Genomic DNA, 14,692 nt, shown 5'->3' with positions numbered 1-14,692 from the left:
GAAGCATACCAGGTTAGTCAACTATGTCCTCCTCCTTGCCATCACAAGACTGACAGTTCTTAGTGGCGCTTTGTCGAGGGTCTCAAGTCCAAGCTTGGCAATGCCGCCCTCAAGTTCGCTGGTGGATTCTTCCCCAGCATTGATCTGGGCATGCTGAAGCTGCTCTTTGGTGACTACCTCCGCAACTTTTAAGTGGTCAAACTTTTGTCGAGTAGATGCGACGGTCTGGTGCCGGCAATGGTTCTGGCTTGTGGCAAAGAGGGGGTTTTTGCCCGAAGGTTTCCCCCTCTGAGACGTGTGCTAGATCGGACAAGCGTGCCCGCAGGCTGTGCGGTATATAAGCTGTGAGAACAAATAGTTGAACAATCTCCAATTTCATTCTGAATTATCCTAAATTTATGCCTAGGCATTCAAGAATATTTGGTCGTTACAATGTCTTGATTGGCTGTAAAGGATGCCAGGCCTGGATTGAAGATTGACGTAAGCTACACATGCATCTGTCTGAAGTCATTCCTAGCTTATTTTGATCCGCTAGGTGTAATTGCAAGCACGACAGCCTGGTAGTTTGCACCGGGATTGGTAACCCCCGCCATTGACAAGAATATCCCATCCTGCCTCCCAGAGTATGTGTAGAAGTTATCGAACGTCCCCGTGAGCGTAGTACAAATAGTCTCCAAAGTATCAAAGTCAAGAGTGCAGGTTTTCGCAGGGACAGAACAGTCAAGCTCTTGATCGCGCGTTTGCTCACACGTAACCGGGGCATAATCTGGCTGGTTGAGCATATTGTTGCTGCAGGTCCTGAGCAAGCTAGCATCCCCATCCTCTCCATATTGAATGCACAAGATGTTTCCGTTTACGTCTAGAACGCGATTGGTCGTGGCGTCGATGGAAAAGGTCAGGCGGTAGTTCGTAGATGGGTATTGCCATCCAACAAAGAAACCAGCTGATTGGTATCCTAGCAGATATTGACCATCTACTTGAGCGCCTTTTCCAACAACGTCGAAGGTAGGAACTGGTTCGAAGGCTGCTTCGCTTGTGGTGGCTTCAGCGGTCGTGGTGGATGCTTCGAGGTCGGTGGTCTCTGCTGGGAAAGTTGTTGCGGCAGTGGTTGCTGCTTCTGTCGTGGAGTCATCATTTGAGGTTGACGTCGCGGTGGTGCTCAACAGGTCGGCGGAAGTGGCTGTCATGGTACCCGTCACAGTAGTCTGAAGCTCGCTGCTCGTAGCAGAAGGGAGGCTTGAAATGGCAGACTCAACAGAGGCAGTGGCTGTAAGGATGTGAGTCATGTTCTTCGGTCTTGTCGCAAAGAGTTTTACTGACTTGAACCGCTTAAAGAACGGGGCTTGCAAACACTGGCGAATGCAGGGCTTGCTGCCAAAGCGGCTGCACAAAACAGAGTGAAACGCATCTTGGCTCCAGAGAATGAACGAGTGACGGAAGGCAGAGCGGGTAAGAGAGCAGAAACAAACAAATAGAAATTGCGGGCTGAGATATTTTTGTTTGTTCGCCCTGCCGCCAAAGGGGATCGCGACACGAGGCAGTGGTGGTGACGGGAAATTGCATTTGTTAGCCGTCCACTAACTCAGGTACTAGCGTTTGGGAACCCAATAACGGGACAAGGAGAGGACACTATCGACTCTACTAACCGTAACTGACTGCACCACGTCTAATAATATCACCGACAGCCTGGAAATGGCTAGGTTTAGTTTGAAGAGAATGTTTCGGCTAGAGATCTAGGCCTGCACTCTTTCACGTTCATTGGCCATAAAAGCAGCCGGGCCAGAGTCACATCGAATGGCCAAAGGATAAAGGACATCCGAGAGGTTGGTAGACCGTTTGTTTTCCTTTTGTGCGCGAACTCGGATACACTAGGGAGAAAATCGTACTGGAAAAGGCAGAAATGAATCGATTGCATATTGCTGATGCGATCAGTATCAACCATGAGCTTTCTGTACTTTCAGCATGTCCAATAAACTCCCCTCCGGTGCATCCTCGCGATCCATGACGATTTCCACAAGGCGCAGTCCATCGCCATCCAGCAACTCTTCGTTTCTCAACACACTGTCCAGCTCAGCCCACGTTGCAACCTTGGCCGTGAACGCACTAGAAGCCCCAAAGAAGCTTGGGGCCTCGCAATACCTCCACCGCGCAATGTCGTTGTAGCTTTGTGTATAACCATGAATGCATCTTTCAATGGTATATCCATCATTATTGATAACAAACACAATAACGTTCAAGTTATGTCTGATAATTGTAGATAACTCCTGGACTGTCATCTGAAAGCTACCATCCCCGATGAACAGGACTGTTCGAGAGGCATTATTGCCGTTGTAAGTAGAAGCCTCGATTAGTTCCCGTTGAGCTAGTGCAGCTCCTTGTGCTGCGGGAAGCATGTAACCGATGGAGAGCCATGTAACTGGAACAAAAGCTCGCGTGGACTTGGGTAGAGGCATTGTTCGCACACCGTGGCCAGCAGTCCCGGTTTCACCGAGAATGATGTCCCCAGGGCGGAATATGTTGGCGAGGAGCAGCCACAGGCTCTTTTGGGTGATGGGTTTGTGGCCCTCGAGATTTGAGAATGATAGCACAGTGGGCCGAGGCAGCTCTATATATGTGCTGTAGCGCCTGACTCGAGAGGTGTCCAGATTCTGAGAGAGCCACGAGGTGATAGAGCTTGCAGGGACGTCTCGGAATACTGAATCGCCGATTTGGACCTCGTTTTCTTTGATCAAGATTGACACGTCCGTCTTGGGGACGCTAGAGTAACCGAAAGTATTGGTCGAACTAAGATGAGGCCCAAAGCACAGGACCAAGTCTGCTTCAGCTATAAAGGCCGTCTCAATAGGGTCTCCGTATTTGCCTCGGTTGACTCCATGCATGTTGGGGAGTGTCTCGTCCAAAAGGCCTTTGCCAAAGCCCGTAGTCCACGTAGGCCAATGGGTCAACTCCACCAGCCGCTGCACGTCTTTTATGATACCGAAAGGTCTGATTTCGCCGTCCACGAGAATAATGGGTTGCTGAGCACTATAGATTCTGCTCAGAATTTGTGATTGGACGTTTTCGTGAGTCGGTAGGTGCAGTGGACCAGGAAGCTGAATGGGGGACTGGAGGCCAACGCTGGGTACGAGCGTCGCAACCATATCCACTGGGACTTCGAGATATACAGGTCGACTCTTGAGCAAACATTCTTTCAAGACCTCATCGATCTGAGTAGCCGCAGTTCGAAAATCCCACAAATGCACCTGAGACACGGTAACATGCGCAGACATCGCAGCAAAGCGACGGTAGTCACCATCATTGAAGGTATGATGGATCTTAGCACGGGACTCTTGAGACTCTCTTTTCGGGCTGCCGACGATGTGGACGACAGGTGCTCGTTCTGCATAAGCGCCAGCAATACCATTGATAGCCGAAAGCTCACCCACGCCGAAGGTTGTAATAATAGCTGCAATTCCTTTGATCTTGGAGTATCCATCTGCAGCATAGGCGGCATTGAGCTCATTAGTATTGCCAACCCAGCGCAAGCCGCAGGGTTCAACATGGTCGAGCAACGCCAGGTTATAGTCACCGGGCACACCGTGGACTGACTTGACACCAAGCTGGTGCAGACGAGTAAAGAGGTAGTCAGCAAGCTTGATGGTTGGTGCCACAGACGCCATTGTGAGTAAGAAGGGGAGTGTTGTGAGTGTCACGGTTGGCTGAGCCCAGAAATGAAGGCGCGGTACTTATACTCGACCGTCGATGTGTCAGCTAATGAAATAAATCGATCGGCGTATCAAGGTCCCGAGTCCGATTTTGAACATGATCACCCTTCACCTTACTCCGAAGGCACACGATGAGCGTATTCCAACGTGCAATGACGTCCATGCGGCTACTCCGAAGCAATTACTCCGAGGACCACCAACATGACTATGTGCAAAACTCATCTATTTAACATCCCTCGCTTTAGTGATTTTCACAAGATCCCCTTAAAATCACTGGTCTTCTCGAATCTACACTTTACACGTCATTGTCATCTTAACCGCTGGCATATTCCAGACGCAATCTTCAATAACCATCATGCTCAAAAGCAAACTGTCTGAGATCGACAACAAACGGGCGGCATCCCAACTTCTGCCCAAAGGCAGCGCGCCATATACATGCTCAACCTTTTTCAAGGTCCGACAGCGAGGCGGAAACCCCGTGGCTAAAAGCTGGGATCACCGCTTCAGCGAAGACAGTCAGCAACAGCACACATCTTCGCTTAAGGCGGCCGCAAGAGCGGCCCCTCCGGACATGATAAGCCTCGGAACTGCACGGCCGTGGGCAGAATACTTCCCGTGGAAGGCTCTTGAAATGCTTTGCCCAGGACCCGAAGGCTTAGGCTCTACCGTCTCGATGGATTGTGTTAAAGGAGAGGATGAGTATGATCTTGACATTGTCATGAACCATGGATATGCAGGAGGGTCGCCTCAGGTCCTCCGCTAAGTGACCGAGCATATGGAATTGCTTCATGACCCCCCTTACAGCGATTGGGAATGCGCAATTACCTGCGGCACGACCTCTGCCATGGAGATTGCTTTCCGACTATTTTGCAACCCTGGGGATACTATTTTGATGGAGAGCCACACATACACGGGCACTCTTAGTGCGGCGCTTGCACAGGGTCTCAAGATCCAAGGTGTAGCCATGGACGAACTGGGGCTTGTGTCAGAGGATCTCAACCACAAACTAGAGAACTGGGACTCGACAAAGGGTCCCAAACCATCTGTACTCTACATGATTCCATGTGGGCAGAACCCTACGGGTTCGACTCAGAGCCTAGAGCGCCGCCAGGCTATCTACAGAGTCGCCGAGGCGCATGATCTTTACATCTTTGAAGACGATCCATACTATCTCATACAGCTAGGAAAGAATTCTTCCGAAGACTCAGACAAGGGCTTAGATGCTGATGACTACCTGCGAAGCTTGCCAGCTTCCTACTTGTCCCTCGATGTTTCCGGGCGCGTTCTCCGGATGGATACAACATCCAAGGTGCTAGCGCCCGGCCTACGTTGCGGGTGGGTAACAGCAAGTTCCCAAGTGATCAATAAATTCATTGCATACTCAGAGGTCAGCGTGGCGTCGCCGAGCGGCCCATCCCAGGCGATGATATACAAGCTATTGGACCAGACTTGGGGCCACGAGGGGTTCATCCGGTGGGCTATGATGCTCTCTGTTCAGTACCGGCGCCGTCGGGATATCCTTTCTACAGCGTGTAAGGCGCATCTTCCCTCGGGTATTTGTTCCTGGAGAGTTCCCGACGTGGGCATGTTTCTATGGATCAACCTCAACTTGTCCTATCCAAGCCTGGCAATGAACAATAAGGATAGCGAATGGGAGGCATATCGATATATGGAAGACACGATATTCTCGAAGGCTCAGGAGAATGGAGTGGTCGTCAGCAAAGGAAGCTGGTTCATGACCAATGTGACAGAGATGCGAGGTGTGAGCTTTCGCCTGACCTTTGCCGCAGCACAGGAGGAGGGGATTGCTCGAGTGGTAGAGCGATTTGGGCGCGCTATACGGTCGTATCTCGAGGACGGTACCCTCTGAGAAACATAAGCTTAATTTTCTAGAGCCCGTGAAGAGTAGATAGTAATGATAACGCTAGTCAAGTTGCTTAGGGCTTGAAAAGTCAAAAGGGACTTGGTTTCATGATGTAGGGTAAAAAGCTATCCTGTAAATTAGATCCAAGTCCATAGGCATAGGTAATTTAATTCTGTTAGCTATTGTAACTTCGTTTACTTAGACTCGTCATCATTTTTAATTCCTACCTGGTTGTCCTATGCTGGAGAAGCCGCTTAAAGACCTGTTGTTTTACGCTGTGTGATTTGGTTGATACTCAGGTTGTTCTAGAGTATTTAGTCTGTGCTAAGACAAAGGCGGCTACTGTATCAATTCAAGCCCTGAAAATGAATTGTTGCTTAGGACTGTTGCAGCACTTTGCCAACGATTTCATGACCTACTACGACCGGAAACTTGGTGCTACCCTAATTGATGTTATATTAGCACGAGAATTGGGCAAAATATGGGCTGTGCTGGAGTGTGGACTCACCCATCCATTGCTCAAGGTGTGTATGTCAGAGCCGCATATGGCTGAATGAGTGACCCGGATATCGACATCTGTTTCCTCCCATCTCTTCGGCTGAAACTTCCCCCAGACGAGGTTTCCCTGGGCAGACGAAGCATCCTTACCCTGTCAGCCTTCGAATGTATATTCGGTAGCCATTTCTGATGACCGGGACAGGTGTTACTGTCAGTGATGATCGACCTTGATACGAGTAAGTCCAGGTATGTAAAATGAAGGAATGAATGATTCCCTCGGGACGTTATATATACATCTACTATAGAATAGATGTTGGCTACTTGTGGCTACTTCATTATCGTGTTGCACATGGTTGCTGACTCGGTGCCGGATCGCCTGTTCTGCCGGCGCGGAGAACCTTCTTCCACTCCGATACTCCGATTCCAGGGCTGCAACTCCACCGCTACCGCCACCACAGCATTCACCATACCGTTTCTAGGACTGGCTTCCCGCTTTTCTACTCCGCAGTTCTACGTTACTAAAGGAGGAGATAATTCTTTATATCTACTCGGCGTTGCTGAACTTGTTGTAGAAGGATGGCGCCCATATACAAGATTGCACTTTGCCAGGTCAATCCCAACGTATCACTACTCCCATGAATTACCCTCATGAACCCTTTTTCTACCTTCTCAGCTACCAGGAACTGATCAATCTTCAGCGCAGGTAGCCAAAGTTGCCGAGAATTTTGCCCTGGCAGAATCCTATCTGCGCTTAGCTGCTGATAAGGGATACTGTTTTGCCAGAGTTCCACCTCACCTCCTGGGAGCCCAGCCATCCAGATTCCATTGCCGCTATGAAATAGTCTATGTCATGTTTGGCCAAATACCAAGCACTTGCTCGAGAGTTTGATATAAATATTATTCCTGGAACACTTTGCGAGTCTTATACTGGGGGAAGGGGTGAAGAAGAATTAAAGAATGTAGCCTACTTTCTGGCTGCTGGGACAGGCGATATCTGTGGATCATACCAGAAGAGAAACCTCTGGCATCCTTAACGGCTCCATTTTACATCCGGACGGGATCCTCACCTTGCGTTTGATGCTCCCTTAAAGGACATCAACGGGAAGTCTCTGCGGGCTGGGCTCTTGATTTGTTGGGACCTAACCTTCCCCGAAGGCTTTCGCGCCTTGGTACAAGACGAGGCTGATTTGATCATCATTCCGGCCTATTGGTCTACTGCTGGTGGTGAGGATATCCGCCAACTGAACGGCGACGCAGAGACAGTGTTTCTCGAAAGCGTATTGACTGCAAGAGCTTTCGAAAACAACGCAGTGGTTGTTTTCTGTAACGCAGGCGGCCTTAGTAGGGTCACTTTACCCATCCTAGGCTCCTTGGGAAGTATTCCGCCTTGCGAAGACAAGGTTGAAGTCTTCGAGGTTGATTTGGATGTCCTGCGGGTTGCTGAGGAAAGGTACAAGATTCGCAAGGATATGCAAAGTCTTGAGTGGCAGTACAAATAACTCTTGGCATTATTGTATTATATTTCATCTTTGAACGTAGGTATCTGAGTTGAAATACTAAATATGAGATACTGGTGAAGTATTTGTACTTCTGAAGCTTCGCATGGTGTCAAATTTGTTGCGATTCTGGTACATAAAGTTCTTCAACTCCGTCGCCTTCCGTCAAGAGATATTGGCCATCCAGGAATGGATGGTCAGCGATACCTTCCCAGAAGGAGAACTCAGACTCCCTGATTTCCTGCCCAAACTGCTGCTCCCACATAACCTCATCTTGAGGTCATTCTGGCACTGGAGGGGCTGCGTATAGCTGGCAACTACTCTCGTCACTTAAAGTCTGGTTTAGAAACCGATGGATTGTTTGAGCAGCCTTGGTTAGCAATCCATGGTTCGGATCTCCTGCTTTCGCTATTGTACCCCGTTCAATCTCTGTTGTCAAAACCGCAAGATCTTGAAGAACCCTGCTTCTCGATGCCCGTAGGTTTGGTGGTGTGGCGTGCGAGTTGAGCATGACTAGCAATATGATGCCCGCGGCGGGCAATCCATAGTGAGAGATCTGGAGAGGATCAGCGCATGTCGACATATATCTTGAAAGATCGCACAAACCTTCAAAGATAGTTTCGAGCCCGAGTTTGATAGCTCTTCCCGTAACACGATGAGTTCGACTACAAGCTTCAACGTCTCCATAGCAACTTCGATTAGGGGCCCGCTTGTTTCTGAAAGTCGATCCCATGCTAGGCGACGCAGCAAAAGGATCAGGTGCAAGTGGTTAAGCCTGATGCTTGCGACGAAATCTCGTTCGAAAGGACTTTCAGAGTGGTTTCTAATGCTATCCCGAACGCGGAAGTGCATCGGCAAAGCGTTCCAATGTTTGTCTGCCAGGTTCTGAAGTGCACTGAGAGGTTTTAGCATGTCAGAGGCCTGTAAGGGCGGAGACTGTTGTTGACTCACTCAATAGTCTGCCGACAATCAGATCGGTTATTGTCAAACAAAAGCTCTATCGCATCTTCTTTGACAAATGCACATAGAGCTGACCAGCGACTGTCAGCCCGGTAGTTCATGTTGGAGTTTGGATCCCATTGATAGAGCTCTAAGTCATTCGACATGGGGGACTGGCAGTCCAAAGGGAGTCGGCTGTCAGGGAGCTGGAAATGGCAGAATCTTTTGCTCAAACGAAGTGGGCGGCCTAGAAATAACGATGAGTTCTTATCAAGTGAGTATATCCGAGCGAATGCTGCTTTTTGTAACTCAATGAGAAACATGGGTGTATCGGCCTTTTTAGACAAGTCTTCGTGGTACCCGAGGGCCATGATGGATGATATAACATCCCCGACTCTTCGCCACATATGATAACCTATCTACCATTAGCAAATGGCTATCATCTATCGTATGACTCTAGTACTTTGATCACCATAGATGTAGGAGTGAATAATACAATGCTCATATTGGAGAACATGCTGCATGTCATTCAGGCAGTCCAAAGATACACAAATGTCGAGGGAGCTAGTAGCCAGCCTGAGTGATAGTTCCCGCAGCTCAACCTTTTGTTCGTTTGTTGAATATAGTGGAGGAAAAAACGGGACATCCATGGAGGCTCGAAGAACAGCGCACATGAATATCCCTACGCTCTCCCAGCGTGTGTTTACGCCGAGGAACGCATCCACAAAAGCCGCCAGTGTCGTGGATGCCGTTATGATCAAGGGACGGTTTGTATTCCTTGATAATTTGGAGGCCAGTTCAGAATGCCAATCTGTATCTTCAAATGAGGTGAGGCAGGAATAGTTGGTGTATTTAGAGAACATAGCAACGAAAGGTTCTGCAAGGGCCAAGTTGATCCCCTTTTTGATCCAGAATGACACAAGATCTTGTAAATGCCGGAGACCAAATCTCTCTACCAACAACTTGATCAAGCCTGACGCTTGCTTTACTTGCGGGTCAACGTCCAAAGCAGCTTGCTCGGGGTAGACTGCAGCCGGTGAGCGGTTGCTAATGGCAGCTGGGCTATTATTCATGATATCCTGGTCAACATCCTCGGGGAAGATCTCATTGAAGATGGTGACATGGCTTGAGCGACCGAGGTGCCCTGGATTCGGATAAAGCTGAGTGCGGCGCGTCCCCGGAGTTTGCGACACGGTCGGAGTCTCGGGATGATTGTCACTATCATGTCAATCTATGTTTAGACACTTCGTTATATACATAACGATCGGACGTGAATACTGACTGTGGAGATGGACCCTCCCGTGGCATTTGCGGAGAAGCAGCAGTTCGCTTCCGCTTGAAGGGAGTGGCTCTGTAAACACATAGCGACGGTTTCCCTTGGTTTCTACACCGTGAGCAGCATGGCCTGCTATGGTCACACGCGAGCTTGGCCTTTCTGCAGGGATCACATGCTGCTTGTCTAGAACGCATAGCGTCGGGGAACTATCATCAGAACTGCAATCGGCGCTCTGCGTTTCGCGTCGGAGTACTTCGGAGTAAGGTCCCCGGGCGGAGTTGAGAGTATGTACGGAGTAAGTTTGATTGCGGCGCTAGACTTTTTACCTGCCCGAGCTCACGTGATTGAACCATGAGTTTATTGTTCAAGCAGACAGGTAATTAAGTAACAACGCGCCGTCTAATAATATCTCTGACTCCCAATATTACGATTAAAAGCACAAGTCTAATTAAAAACTGATGAAGATTACGTATGTGAGGTATATGTGAAATGTTCGACGGTTCATTTGCTAAGTGTCTTGCCTCGAAGTTTTGTTGTGACTCAATCCTGGAGAGTCTGTTGTCTCGCCGAGACGGCCAAAAAGCTTACTCTTACTGACGAGGCTGTAAATGTATAAGCTTTACACTCAGGCTTCCATGTGTTCAAAAACTTTATATTGACAACAAGCAATAAGCTTCCACAACAGCTCAGGTGGCGATGCGTACACCGGATAAGGTTGTGAACAGCACGAAACACGGGTCAAGCCGAACAGCTGATTGATCGCTTGCGCGGTAAGCCTTGGGTATATACTAAAGTTACTTTTACACGATCTGTATGTGAAAACTTCTTTTCGCCTTATGATAGTAAGGACCAAGAGGCTATAGAAGAGACCAACTCTCATATCCGAATTCACGCAGCGTGAATGTCGACAGCAGCCAGCAGACCAATTGCAGGTGCCATGGGAATGCTAGAGTTGGGTATCTGAATCTCTTTGCACTTGTCAATGTCATGGACCAATCGTTTCGCACAGTTGAAGTCGATAATTGTCTTTAACATCATGCAGGGGATAAATTTACATCTCTTTGCTTCTTCAGCAGAAGGGTTCAAGGACCCCAATAACTAGACCGCTGAGAAACCGACGTATCAAGAACTATGTCCTTCGAATACCATACTTTCTGTAAAGAGCTTTCATTTCCTGTGACGTGTTTCTCGCCCAACCATGGTTGGTTTGCCTCCATGTTCGTGAACAGTCATTCACACGATGCTTCCAAACTCAAAGTAAAGCGTGGGCTCGAGTACCATGATGCCTTTTGTGAGTCAAGTTTAAGCTTCTCCCAGATCACCTTCGTGCTATAAAAAGGGCATCTGTCCCCTGTTCCCTCCATTTCAGTTTTTCCTCCTAAGCATACACTTGAACAGTCTGCTCGAGATTACCAAGCCAAGGTCACTCAGCTCCATTGTTCCAGGTTCCCTTCTCAGATACCCAAGTACATTTCAGTCTTGGACGTGAGCACAGAAACAGATACATACTCTGACTCTGCCTCTCTCTCTTTGGTACAGACACATACACAGACTCTTACTCTCACTCTGTTTTCGACTCGTTGGTATATACGCATATACATTAACATTTTCTGTCAGCTCCAACTCATCAACTCAGCTTCACTCAGCTCTGTTGTTCGAACATCCTTCCTGAGGCACCAGCCACACAACATCACAGCTCAGACATTTTAACAAGACCTTCAAGATGGGTAGCGGTTCATCCAGGCCAACGGCCTCATACAAGCAGAAGAGGAGTCATTGGCAAGCTGGAAACCAATACAATGGCACCAGTCAATCTCATCCAACGCATTTCAACCATGGGTATTCCCTAAGAGAACCTAAGCATTTCAAACACGGGTATTCTCTCAGAGATGCTCCCAAGCGAAAGCATGCATTCTCTTCTGATACACCCGAGCATTTTCCACCTTCTTCCACAGGGTTCGGCAGGAAATCGCCTCCACAGCAAGTGTTTTCGCCGCCTCCCCAACAGCATTTCTCGCACGGGTATTCTCTCAGAAAGCCTCCCAACCAAAAGCATTCGCAGCCTTTCCATAGTTTCAACTCTCTCCCAACTGTTTCAGAAGGGTATTGCAGGAAAAGACCTCCCCAGCAAGAGTCTTGGTCACCTTCCCATAGACAAACAGTTCTTCCACCTCTTGCAAAAGGGCATTGTAGGAAAAGGCCTCCCGTACAACACCCCTGGCCCGAAAATAAAGGAAGGCGTTCCCCGAGAAAGTCGATCTGGTCGTAATTTTGAACATTATTGGCTCACTGTGCCAGCCAAGTTATCCATCTTAATTTTTGTTCAAGCATCGACGCAAACCTACACAATGGGCCAAGCTCAATTTCGCTATTTCACAACACTTTTAAAACGTCAGCTTGATAAAACAGTCGAGTCGAATGGTGGACCAACGAGATCATGAGCTGTATCGACAAGTACTGACTTGAAAGACACTCTCGGTGTTCCATTATTATCTGGGAAGGCTGTTATTTTCTGCATGGTATATTATGTTGGTATCGCATCGCATAAGCATCAGGGGTTTATTTCAACAACATGGGTTCGCTCTTCACCTGCATGGTTTGAATATTCATTGAAACTTTAGTCAAATACAACTTTATTAGTTCCACACACTCTATCATCATATATACATATTCCTCTCGTTACTGTCACACGTTATTATGTCTCATCTAAATGTCTTTCCTCATGGCCAGTAAGATAAATGCCTTTTCCACATCTCATGCTAAGGGCGGGCAGTAGCGTTCACCAACAATCTGGTATCGTTTCTTCAGCCAGTATCGGCTATTTTTTTTTTCGAACGACTCTAAGTATTACTCGCACGTGAGTTTCTTTTGGACAGAACTTCTGGAGGAGGCCTTCTGCAATTCCCTTCTTTCTGTATTGAAGTTCAGGTTTGACGGCAACCATGAAAACCTCGACATCTCCTTCGCAGCTAGCGGTTTCCCGTACGGATGGCGCGGAGTCCATAGCTGAAGCCTCGTCGGCACTCTTCCCGACATAATGACCGGCCGGCTTCCAGTCGTTTTCTTGGGCGGTGGGCTTCCAATCTTTGACACTTGCTGAGCCAACAATCTCATCCCCGCAAGACATGACAACCGTGAAGCCATTTGTACCGATTTCATTGACGATTTGAGTATCGTATTGGATTCTTTCGCCGATTTCTCCTGCGGGATTGATGTCATGGCTTCGGTAGGCAGCGTTGATGATGGTCCGGAGTTCTCGCAGGACAGAACTGTCAAAGAAGTCCTGGCTAGTATATACTTTAATCTTGTAGGGAGACGAGACTCCAGAAGGTCTTGACTGTCGTCTAACATTTTCGTTTTGAACATTGGCGGTGGGTCAGATACTGCTGGGAACGCCATTACTGAGGTTGGTGACTGAGTTTCTCCTTTGTTAGAGGCAAAAGTAGGGAGACAAGGGAACCGTAGGACTTCAGTAGAACGTGAGATCTGCCTTCAGTGATAATAGGTTTAAGTACAGGAGACTGCATGTATATGTGCAGTTAGTTAAATAAAAGCAACAATTGAGAGAGAGACAACTAATCAACCAAAGGGCGTGACGCTGTAGACAAATACATCCATGTCTCTGTGATGCCCATCACAATTCGCGTGAAAGAGTGGGCCTTCTCATTCAGCCGCCGACCGTTAAAACTTACCTGAAGAGATGTGAAAATATAATTTCCTTCCGTACAGTGAGTAATAAAGCCAGTGTAGGTATCAAATAAACAACAAGTGTACCCAAGTTCACTTTTCAGCGATGTCAAGCAATTTGAAGCCAATGCTTTTCTCTGCCACCAGTCCCCATCTAATTCCAGACCGCAAAGGTTGGCGTTGCTGAGCATTGCCTCAAGTTGAGTACAAAGAGACCAAGTATATTGCCTGTTTGTGACAATATGTGCTCTTTATCTTGATTCTGGAGCTGACGCTAGTTTTTTATGCCCCAAATTTAAACACACAAGTTGATCACAAAGTACAGAAGGAGCATAGGATGAAGGCGCTGATAAATCAAATACCCTGGAGAAGCCGTTAAGCAAAAATAATGGCGATGAAACTCAATCTTCAGGATTCTTAGGAACTAAACAAGCTTACACACGCAATGATCATAGTGACCTACATCTCGCGTATCAACGGAAAGCATTATCTATACCAGAATGTTAATGCTTCTGTGGTCTAAAAGTCCTCTGAACATCGGTCCATCTAGTCCCACTGGATCTCAGGTCGGAATACGGCATCAAGGTGTTTGAACATCTCATTCTCCCAACCCATATCCATCGGTGGACGTTCAAAGATAGCAGGATCAACGTAATGTGTAAGTGAAAGCTAAACCTGTATCAGTGATACGTAACTCATAAGGTAGGGAGAATGCATACCGGGCTGATGGCATTCTTCTTCCAATCTTGATCATCTTTAGACTCTTTCTTTAAAACTGAGTCCACATACTCGTTCCACACAGCGGTGATTTCGTCTGTGAGAGAAGGTGGAACAGCGATACCGATAATGAGAGCTCGGGGGCGAGGATGCAAGTTATGCAGAACGACTCCAAGATTGTGTGGCGAGTATCGGTAGGGCTCTAATGTCTCTTCAAAGTCCATCATGGCTGTCATGACATACGGAGACTTGTGTTCTGCAAAGATTTTCGGCATGAAGACGACGCCATTTTCACGACCCCAGCCAATAATGACAACGGGAACAGGATCTGGATTTGAGGAATGAGCAGACATTGCGCGGTATTAGGTTATATATGCAGTGTGAATAAAGATAGAGATTGAAGATAAGAGGGTTCAAGTGATAGATGGGCGTTTTATACTTGGCCCGCTCGCAGTTCTAAGAATACCGAGGCCGAGAGTGGATCTACTATCGCCGGCGGGCTCCGGGATCG

General features: G+C 47.9%; 5 protein-coding genes across 5 annotated transcripts; 1 reads left to right on the top strand and 4 right to left on the bottom strand.

Annotated features, from left to right (window-relative positions):
- Positions 1-355: 355 nt before the first annotated feature.
- Positions 356-1,431, bottom strand: FOXG_22884 (uncharacterized protein). The gene is made up of 2 exons (XM_018403306.1): positions 1,321-1,431; positions 356-1,267 (listed from the first exon to the last, which is right to left on the bottom strand). Exons 1-2 carry the CDS (start codon positions 1,406-1,408, stop codon positions 519-521), a joined length of 837 nt encoding a protein of 278 aa, XP_018258679.1. The 5' UTR covers positions 1,409-1,431; the 3' UTR covers positions 356-518.
- A 503-nt stretch (positions 1,432-1,934) lies between these two features.
- Positions 1,935-3,659, bottom strand: FOXG_17605 (pyruvate decarboxylase; the record flags this gene model as incomplete). The annotated part of the gene is made up of 1 exon (XM_018397615.1): positions 1,935-3,659. The coding sequence occupies one exon, from the start codon at positions 3,657-3,659 to the stop codon at positions 1,935-1,937; it is 1,725 nt and encodes a 574-aa protein (XP_018258678.1).
- A 400-nt stretch (positions 3,660-4,059) lies between these two features.
- On the top strand, positions 4,060-6,376 carry FOXG_17604 (uncharacterized protein; the record flags this gene model as incomplete). Its single annotated transcript, XM_018397614.1, has 5 exons — positions 4,060-4,403; positions 4,509-5,520; positions 5,961-6,092; positions 6,269-6,302; positions 6,372-6,376. The coding sequence occupies 5 exons, from the start codon at positions 4,060-4,062 to the stop codon at positions 6,374-6,376; spliced, it is 1,527 nt and encodes a 508-aa protein (XP_018258677.1).
- Positions 6,377-7,565: 1,189 nt separating this feature from the next.
- On the bottom strand, positions 7,566-10,049 carry FOXG_22883 (uncharacterized protein). Its single transcript, XM_018403305.1, has 5 exons — positions 9,784-10,049; positions 8,965-9,719; positions 8,514-8,916; positions 8,169-8,457; positions 7,566-8,118 (listed from the first exon to the last, which is right to left on the bottom strand). The coding sequence occupies exons 1-5, from the start codon at positions 9,969-9,971 to the stop codon at positions 7,843-7,845; spliced, it is 1,911 nt and encodes a 636-aa protein (XP_018258676.1). The 5' UTR covers positions 9,972-10,049; the 3' UTR covers positions 7,566-7,842.
- A 2,575-nt stretch (positions 10,050-12,624) lies between these two features.
- FOXG_17603 (uncharacterized protein) lies at positions 12,625-14,534 on the bottom strand (the record flags this gene model as incomplete). Its single annotated transcript, XM_018397613.1, has 3 exons — positions 12,625-13,046; positions 13,903-13,954; positions 14,184-14,534. 3 exons carry the CDS (start codon positions 14,532-14,534, stop codon positions 12,625-12,627), a joined length of 825 nt encoding a protein of 274 aa, XP_018258675.1.
- Positions 14,535-14,692: the final 158 nt, after the last annotated feature.

This window comes from Fusarium oxysporum, genomic scaffold, assembly GCF_000149955.1.
Source record: "Fusarium oxysporum f. sp. lycopersici 4287 supercont2.57 genomic scaffold, whole genome shotgun sequence".
Taxonomy (NCBI): Eukaryota; Fungi; Ascomycota; class Sordariomycetes; order Hypocreales; family Nectriaceae; genus Fusarium; species Fusarium oxysporum.
Note: the sequence above shows the minus strand (reverse complement) of the source record. Positions and strands in the feature narration are given on the sequence as shown.